Below are 9,469 nucleotides of genomic sequence, written 5' to 3'. Positions count from 1 at the left end.
TCAAAAATGTAATTTAAGGCTCACCATGATTAATTTTTAGCTGCATTATGCCCTATATTATTGTTTGTTTGACTCTTTTTATAGATTTAGATTTTAATTTAGATATGATACCATATAAAAAAATCCTCCTTAGTTAGGAGTGTTATCATTTACACTTGTATTAAATTTTTGAATACTTCTCTATTAGCCATATATCTAATACTCAGTTATGATTATACAAGTAAATATATTTTACTTAGCATTCTTTATGAAAAGATAATGTGGTGTAAATAATTTATTTTGATTTATTAATGCATAATTTATTTAAAATTTAAAGAATCTCTACAATAACCAAATACAATTTTATGCATATTTGAATATAGCAAATCTTTCATGAAACTCTTTTTTTTAATCATAAAACTAATCTTGATCATACTTGTTATAAATTGCAAGTTAAAAACTTTTCTGTAATGTATAGAATGTGTATGACTACAACTGATGCATACTACAATCTTGAGTAAGATCATACAAAAATTCATCTTAAACATGCACATTTTTTATTTATGAAATATGATTAACAAAATGATACAATGGCAATTATTAAATTTTTCACGAAGTAATAAACATTTCTTTATATTTTCATGTTATATGCCACAATGTTGTGTTATTTATATTTTAACCAATTTAAGTTATCTATTAGGTTTTTATTATTATACTCAATCAATATTTTTTTTTCTCACTAAAGCCTCTATAAACTCACTTGTATTTAAATCTTTTCTTTTATAAATCTTAAATAGGTGTGACAATAAATTGATCTAAAGATAAATTCATGATGTTGATATAATGAGTGCATGCCACTCAGTGATGTCCAAATAAGTAAAAAGTACTTTACAAAGATCTTGATAAAACTTCATCAATTAGGTTATTGTCACCTCCAAAACACTACAATTGGAGTTCAAAGAATATAGTGGAGCCTTTTCTCCATAATCTCCAAAGAGAATTCTACATCAGCTCTCTTTAACATTATTTTTCCTTGTTGAAAGAAGTGATGCATGGCATAGAGAGGTCCGAGCTCAAGGAAAAAAAAAATTTTGTAAGATAAACTGCACATCCGAACAACAGTGAAAATCCGGCCACATGACAATACATTTCACATCATGAAAATCTTGTGATTGTCTGAAAATGCTAACAACACACAAAGTAAATACTTGAGCTCAAGGTCCTATCCCCCTTCTCGGAGCTAGGAGTGTCTATTTCTCCTATAAAAATGATTTCTCCTAAGCAACCAATCCTGTATCTACTAGAGCCACATTAGCTCTTAATTTACTTCATATTTTGCCCCCAAATCATTTTCAAAAAGTCCATTTGATTTATTTGGATGAAATATATACAGATAATGGAATTGACAAGTTTGCATGAGAGAGAGAGAGAGAATAAAGAGGAGGAAAGAGTAAACGGCAAAGGTAATGGGTGCTGAGAAGGAGCAAGTCCTTTTCTATGCTTTCCACTCAGCAAGATGTTAAAGGCGAAAGTATCAAATAACGCTCCTCTCTCAAGGCCACAAAGAAAACTTGTGGCTGAGAATTCGCTCCCCTTGCTGACGTAGGAATCCCAGTCTTTACCTTTCCTGTTTAACCATGAACTAAGCAGGCATGAAACAAAGCAGCAGTGAGCGCAAAGAAACAAGGAATCAAAGAGCAAGGAGGGATACAGAGTCTTCCTCCCTTCGTAGAAAACAAGGTAAATGTTATAAGAAATTGGAGAGGAAGAGATGATAACAGAGAAATAAGGCAAACAGAGAGAAGCAGGGGAGATGGGGGAGAGCATGGATTCGGTGATCAAGCTTTTTGGGAAGACAATTCATCTGACGGCGATAAGTGAAGTTCTGGCTGCCGCCGGAGAAGAAAGCGGTGGATATGAGAGGAAGGTAAATGATGAGGGTTAGTTTTGAGGGTTTCAAGTGAAAAAAATGGATTTTTTACGTGTTAGATATGGGTCCCCCGTGCTATTATTATATTTTTCAGTATAAGTGCAATCTGTGTTTGTTTTTATAAATTTCTGATTTTGGTTGTCTGAATTTTTCATTCTTTATTCACTGATTGTTGGCCAATTATTAAACAAAGGATTATCTAAGATTGAAACGCTTTAACCAATTATTAAAAATTTCAACTTTTTTGTCTTTTGTTATATGATTTCTCATTTCAGATTGTTTCGTCAACAAGGTAAACAATACGGATTTGCTATTTCGATTTCATATTATTACAAAGTGAAGAACATGGGAGGCTCTCTACTTTTAATTCATAATTCAACAATTAACGATCAGTCGGCGTTCAATCCCATGTAGTTGACATGAATTTCTGTCTTTCGGCTCTGTGTATAAATTCCAGTACAGATATTAAATCCTCTCAAAAACTCAATTTTTTTAGAGAAATGCAGGGATTTTTCTTCATACGACCACAAAACTCTCTCTTTTTGAGTGTTTTCTCTTTTGCAGCTTCGGGATCCCTTATACAAGCTTTACAATCCTGAACCCACACAACAAAACGAAGAAACACGAATTCATCAAGAAGAAGCAAGGATTGATGAGCTAAACACTTCAGAGTCTATGGAAGAGAAGCACGAAGATCAGCAGAACCAGAACAGCAACAGCACAATAGATAAAACACTTAAAAAACCAGATAAAATCCTCCCCTGTCCCCGCTGCAGAAGCATGGACACCAAATTCTGCTACTTCAACAACTACAACGTTAACCAACCCCGACACTTCTGCAAAAACTGTCAGAGATATTGGACTGATGGAGGGAGCATGAGGAACGTTCCTGTCGGCGCCGGTCGCCGGAAAAGCAAGAGCTCCACCGCCAGCCACCACTACCACTACCATCACATCACTATCCCTGATGATGTTCAACCAATAAATCACTCAAGTCCTCTGAAACTCAATGGAACAGTACTCAGCTTCGGCTCCATGAATTCCAATGGTGAGGATAAGTTGTGCAGATCAATGGTGACTACCTTGAACTCAAATGATGAGGGAAACAAAGCATTAAATTCAAATTTCCAAGCTTTTCCTCATTTAAATGGGAATCATTGGTCTAATCCATGGAGTCATACTCCTTTCTACCCGGAGACTCCATTTTTGGCCATGCAATTGAGATGCTCCGGCCTGAATTCTTCAGTGTTAGGCAAGCGATCTAGAGAAGGAAACACGTTGAATCATGGCAAATCAGGCATGGAGGACAAATCTGATAAATGTCTCTGGATTCCGATTGAAGGCCATGAAAAAGCTGCAAAACGTTCAGTATTGGTGAAAATGGGATTCGAGAAGGATGAAGCCAATGGAGTCGTGAAGAAGAGGTCAGCGGAGGCTTCACAGGTGTTGTGCGCAAACCCTGCTGCGCTTTCTCGGTCTCTCAGCTTCCACGAGAGGTCATAGTCAGCTTTCTACAACTCTGCTCATGCAGTAAACAATTTTCTAACAGATTGGTAGGCTCAGATTTTGTAGAAATTGAGCTTAATTTATAAGTTGATGCTTCATTGTGTGTGAATATTTGTGTGTGAGAAAATAAGAAACCATCAGAGCGCTTGAATGAAGATTGTGCCTGAATAGTAATAAATACTGTATTATTTTTATTTGGATAAATAGGAGCCTAAGCCAGCTTGGTTTTTTGAGAGCTTATTAGGTGTGGAGTCCGCACATATGGATTTTGTTGTATTCGTTGTATCAATACAACCAATACAACCAATACAACAACAAAATCCATACATTCCAAACCTAATAATTTCCTTGATTTTCTTGGCACCCCCCAAATTATTGTGTGCTAAAAGATTTGCGGTGGTAGAATACTAATTTTAGGCCTCAGTGTTGCACTAAAATCTAGCACACACGCAAATAAATGAAAAGGGATAGGAGAAGATGTCAATATTTTTATGTGGAAAAACTCTTGAAAAGGAGAAGGACACGGGGCCTACTTCATTTAAAGTAATCCACAATGTAATTATAAGTACATAGCTCCACTCTTCACATGTAAGCTCATAGATGTACAATAGTAGTTTAGTTATAATTGTCATAAATGAGCTAGAACAAATGTAGCTCTTTACTTAAATAATAATAGATAGCCACCAATGCTATATGTGGTTACTACAAAGGTAATCTTTGGCCATAGTAGGTATAATCAGTGACTATAATAACATCAGTTGGCCATAAAAGTTGTAATTGGAAACTATAACAATTGTAGTTGGCTACAAAAGTCATAGTTGGTTGTTATAAATATAGTAGTTAGCCATAAAGGTTGTAGCTGGTAGTTGCAATAATGACGGTTGTGTGAAACCCTATAAGTAGGTTGGAGCCGAGCTCTTAAATATCGAAATGTCTTTTGGTTTAACGATTGGAATTTTATTTGAAACTCCAATTTAAGTGTGCTCTTGCTAGAGCATTCCTAGGACAGGTGACCTCTTGGGAAGTTACATCAACACGGAAAAACTGTGAGGCTATTACGCTAAAATGGACAATACCTTAATTGGTGAGAGTTTAGGTTGTCACAAATGCTATCAAAGCAATACGTTCAAGTGAGTCAGAGGTGTTGTGAGGTCAACTCAATTTGGTTCAATGGTGGCTCCTAGGTGGAAATCCAATGGGAAATTGAGGTTTGGGTAAGTTGGGATAGGTTGGGTCTAACCCCTTGGTCTAAGGGTTGGGTTTGGTTCCCTGATGGCGAGGGTGCTTACACTGACCCCAATGAAGGTTTGGGTGAGGTCAAGTTGCTGGCTTGGGCATGGGCCAAAAGTTTAAATGTTTCATGAAGAAGGAAAGTCCAAGTGAAGGAGGGAGAGGGGAGTGGTCACCTCCTCATACCATTTTTGGCAAAAATTGACTTTCGGATGCCCATGGAAGGCTCCATGACTCATTTCATGATATGCATGGGGTCATGGGAAGGTTTCATGCAAAAGGAAGTTTTAATTTTCATGAATTTTGGAAAATCATGCCATGATGCCTAAATTTGGATAAAATTTTATGTAAATGTATGGTATGTTCCATGTGATGCCATGATGGAATGATTTTGAATGCCATGATATGATGAAGGAAAGATTTATGTCAGGTGGGTTCAATTTGGGCTTTTAAATTAATCTTATGGGCTTTTGAAAAATGCTTATGGGTATGGGCCTTTTAAACTTGCACATGATGATTTTAAATTCAGAAATTGATCATGGGTTAATAAAATGGATTTAAAATTGGTTGAAATTGAATTTAGATATGCTTAATTTGATTTCAATTTGAAATTGGGGCATTTGATTGATTATGAAGATCAATTTAAGGAGTTTGGACTTTGGATCAATTTGAGGCAATTCACTTGAACTTGGATTTGAAGTTTGGAATGGGGTTTAATTGGGATTGAATTTAGTTTCAATTAGGTTAGGACATGATGAATTTGAGTTTAGAATTGAAATTGAGGAAATCTGAGATCAATTGGGGGCAAATTGGGGGTGATTTGGGGACTTTAGGGGCAATTTGAGAATTTTAGTCAAAGTGAGTCAATTTGGTCAAATTAGACCCAATGGATGGTCAAGAATTGGTTTTAGGGGTGTTTGAAATGATTTTGGAGGATTTGGGAACTTTTAGGCCACCAGGGGCATTTGGTAATCCTGACAAATTTGGGGGTATTTTGGTAAATGTGAAAATTTTGGAGTGTTTTGGATAATTTGGATGGTTTGAAATGATTTTTGAACATAATTGAGGGATTTGGACCAACCTTCGAAATTTTAGGGTGTCAGGGGAAATTTGGTAATTTTGCAAAACTTTAGGGCTAAAAGGCCAAAGTTTGAAATTGGGTAAGGTTGAGGTTTGATGCAAATGTTGATCATAGAATTACCCTCATGGTGCCATAAGACCAAAGAAACCCCACTTTGGATTCTCCATGTGCTGGTCTTATCCACTCTAGTTACGGACTAGGGGTTTGGGGGACCACCCACATGGGTCTCAAAAGAGGCAAGGGAACCAAACTAGACATGTGTAGGTTAGGGTTCAATGTTGCACGTGGAAGTGTGAAGTGCAAGTGTGTGTACTAGACCAAGCCATATCGCCCAGTATCACCCAGGGTCAACCCTAAGGTCAAACAATCATATGGGAACTCTCATTGAGCTCAGGAACCCTTCTTGAGCTCTCTCATATTGGTTTCACCTACTAAGTGCTAGGGTTAGAACCAACATGTGGAACTTTAAGATGAGCAAAGAAGAATTTTAGAATTTCTAATGGCGAGGGTTCGTCCTCTAATAATAGTAAATTGGAAAGTCATATGGCTAGATCTTAGTCTCCTAAGGAAAAAAGAGTAGATCTCAATAAAAAATGAGGTCAACGGCGATGCCTTAACGAGCATTTCTTGTCAGGCAGATCCTAGTGAGCAAAGAGAGTTAAAACATCGGGATTAACATGAGCATGACTGTGCTAAAGATCCAAGGGATATAACTAATGTCACCATGCACCTTACAGACACACATTTAATGACCCTTATTTTAAAATAAAAAATTATTTTTTTCTACTTACTGCATTCACCATAATTTTAAAATTATGCTTGTAACAATCTAGGTCGCACATGAGGACAACTTTATTCAAAACCCATCATGGGTGACGCCCTTTATATTCCTTAGATCTTTAGGATAAGGCTGGTGTGACAACCCTTTTAAAGCCATACTTTACTCGGAGACTTACCCTACACTTAGATGTTGGTTATGACACTTCTCGTTAGATGGTCTGCTAGGCTCGGATTTAGGATGCTACGTAGTTTTTTTTACGCTTCTGGATATTATTCTCTGTTGGTTTGTTTGTGCTAGCCAAACGTCACTTTTGTGCTTTCTGATGTGCTTGTGTCTCTGATATGCATCATAATATATTAGAGCATTCTTCTGCAGGGAGTCATGTTTATATACATACACACACATAGCTATCTGACAGTGACTTTATATATGCTTAAAAATACAAGAATTTGATACCGCTGCTAGAAGATTTAAATCCCCGACAACGGTGTCAAAAACTTGATGCAACTTTTAATATGCAAGAATTTATGAACCCATATTTATATATATTTATAATGATTTTGTAAAGTATATTTATAATGATTTTGTAAAGTCACAATTTCAAATGCAAGTATACGTATTGCTTAAGTAATACAGGACTCTAGTGGAGTCCCGTTTATCAATCCCACAGGGAAGCGAGGTAAGAGGTCTTTAGTTAAATTCTAATCTACTATAATTAGTCATTAGTTTGGAATGTCGATTAAAATGATGTTTTATCTAGTAACTACTCCTAAATGCAAGTGTTAAATGTAAAGATAGTAACTATAACTAAATGCAAATATTAATTCTAAAGATAAGCCTTTTTGGATGAATTGGTTTGGAAAATTTTGAGATATTAAAAACTACTATTATTATGTAATGAATTGGATAATGTAAAGTAATGAGATGCATTAAATATGGTATGTGCCAACTAGGAGCAATCCTATTCTTTACCTTTTAGTCAAGGCATAAAGAGCATTGACTAATCCTATGCTTGTTTACTGAATGTGTGGCTAGGCTGGGAGGATACCGACTCTCACTTCGGAATACTAACTTTCACTTTAGGGCTCCCACTTCCCTTCCCCTAAAGGTTAACTCTTGCTTTAGTTCTTAAACACTAAGACCAACTTAGGATTTTAGTCTATCACCATAAAATCTCTAATTCTACGCCTAACAAAACATATTTCCCTATCTATTTGCACTTGAGCCCATGAACTACATTCTCATTCATGAGATCAAATGTGATTCTTACTTTGTTGAAGAAAGCATAGCTCTCTTGGATCATTTGTTTCACAACAAAATTTAATAAATCTTGCCAAGATCAATAAGAAAATGAAGACCAAGGTTTAAATCATCACAATTATAAAATTAAAACTCTTTTAAATAATTTTAATTCTTCACAAGACTATATTTCATTGTAGGGAGAAGGACAAAGCAAACTACTCAAATTTTAAGAGGAAGATACAAAAAAACATGGATTTAAATAAAAAAGCAAGTTTGCACAATAAGAAATAGTAAAGTACAACAACTTATCTCAATCTATTCCCCAAGGAAATCATTTGAAGTTCCTTTCAATCACTTTCTCTCCTTATAATATTACTCAATTCCCTCTTAGAAATGTAATGAAGAAGAAATCTCTCACTTTTTCCCTCCTCTTACAACTCTTAGAGAAAATCGTCTTTAATCCTCTGTAACACTCTCACACCACTTAATTCCCATTAATACACACTAATGCACACTCCTTTTTCTATCAAAAAATCACTCTTATATAATGTAGGGTCGAACTCCCAAGAGTCTCCTTTGGTACCTGATCACGACTTTCTTTATACATGTAAAATGTGATAGGCTCGAGAGCGCCGTCGGCCGTCGGCGAGCTTTTCTGTCATTTTTTGGTCTTCTCGGGTAAATCTCGCCGTCGGCGTCGTTTTGGCGCCGTTGGCTAGCAGACTGCGCAGCTCCACCGTTTCGCTTCGTTTGGCTCCGTTTTAGCTCTGTTTCGCCCCATTTCAGTTGCGTTGTGTTCCTAACATATAGCCCTACAATAACCCTAAAAAATAAGTATGAAAACAATCTTTCTTTAAAATGTAATCTCATTTAAAAATATGCAAGAAGTTTAAAAGAGATTAAGCATCGAAAGACTTATCGAAAGGTGACAGGGCAAAATTTCATTTCTTGCTCGTTTTTGCTCCGAATTGCACCGTTTTTGCATCTTTTTACTCCAATGACCATAATTAATCATACCTGCAACAAAACATAAAAAATACCCTTCTTTAAAGTGCAATATCATCAAGAATAGTGTAAAATAGGTATGAAAATCTCAATATATTTTCCTTTGGTCAGTATCATTAAAGGGGAGCGCGTAATGATTTTTAACATTTTGCTTGCAGGTACCATTTAGGCACAACTCATTCTATGTTACATGGCTTTCTCATTAACCTTATTTTCATGTAGTTTGAGTCTTTTCTTTTATTCTTCCAATATACTCTTAAGAGTCATAGAAGAATCCTATAGTGAAAATAAGATACGGGCACGGGTTCCGATGTGTGTTGATGTGGGAACCTTGTGAAGGTGGACCAGAAGTAGGATCTTTTGTCCCGTATCTTAATTTTGCATTTGCTATTGATGTATAGAATTAGAACCGGGTTTGTATATGTGGAGTTCGACGACCCTTTTTCTTTTTTGGGATATGTTGTCACGGCAGCGACCTTTCTTTTTATTGTAATTTGGCTCGTTTTTTCTACCTTGTTACGTGCTTGAATGCTTGAAATGTTTCATTATTTATTTTTGTAGTTTGTTTGGGAATCATAAATACAATATAGGCTCTTTAAGATTTAAAATTCTAAAATTTTCTGCAAATTCCTAATAAAATATTTAAGATTATAAAAAATTTAGGATTAAAATATTCATGATTTTAAAACTTGCACTTTTGTTTTCGTGCATGGCC

General features: G+C 35.8%; 1 protein-coding gene across 1 annotated transcript; it reads left to right on the top strand.

Moving 5' to 3' along the window:
- The first annotated feature begins 1,436 nt into the window (after window positions 1-1,436).
- On the top strand, window positions 1,437-3,627 carry LOC110018623 (cyclic dof factor 1-like). The gene is made up of 2 exons (XM_020715986.1): window positions 1,437-1,906; window positions 2,474-3,627. The coding sequence occupies exons 1-2, from the start codon at window positions 1,793-1,795 to the stop codon at window positions 3,410-3,412; spliced, it is 1,053 nt and encodes a 350-aa protein (XP_020571645.1). The 5' UTR covers window positions 1,437-1,792; the 3' UTR covers window positions 3,413-3,627.
- Window positions 3,628-9,469: the final 5,842 nt, after the last annotated feature.

Source organism: Phalaenopsis equestris, unplaced genomic scaffold, assembly GCF_001263595.1.
Source record: "Phalaenopsis equestris unplaced genomic scaffold, ASM126359v1 Scaffold000027, whole genome shotgun sequence".
In the NCBI taxonomy this organism is placed as follows: domain Eukaryota; kingdom Viridiplantae; phylum Streptophyta; class Magnoliopsida; order Asparagales; family Orchidaceae; genus Phalaenopsis; species Phalaenopsis equestris.
Note: the sequence above shows the minus strand (reverse complement) of the source record. Positions and strands in the feature narration are given on the sequence as shown.

Coding starts and splice junctions, on each gene's coding strand:
- LOC110018623 (XM_020715986.1), top strand. CDS start 1,793: ATGGGGGAGAGCATGGATTCGGTGATCAAGCTTTTTGGGAAGACAATT. Junction 1,907..2,473: donor GCGGTGGATATGAGAGGAAG/GTAAATGATGAG, acceptor TCTCTTTTGCAG/CTTCGGGATCCCTTATACAA.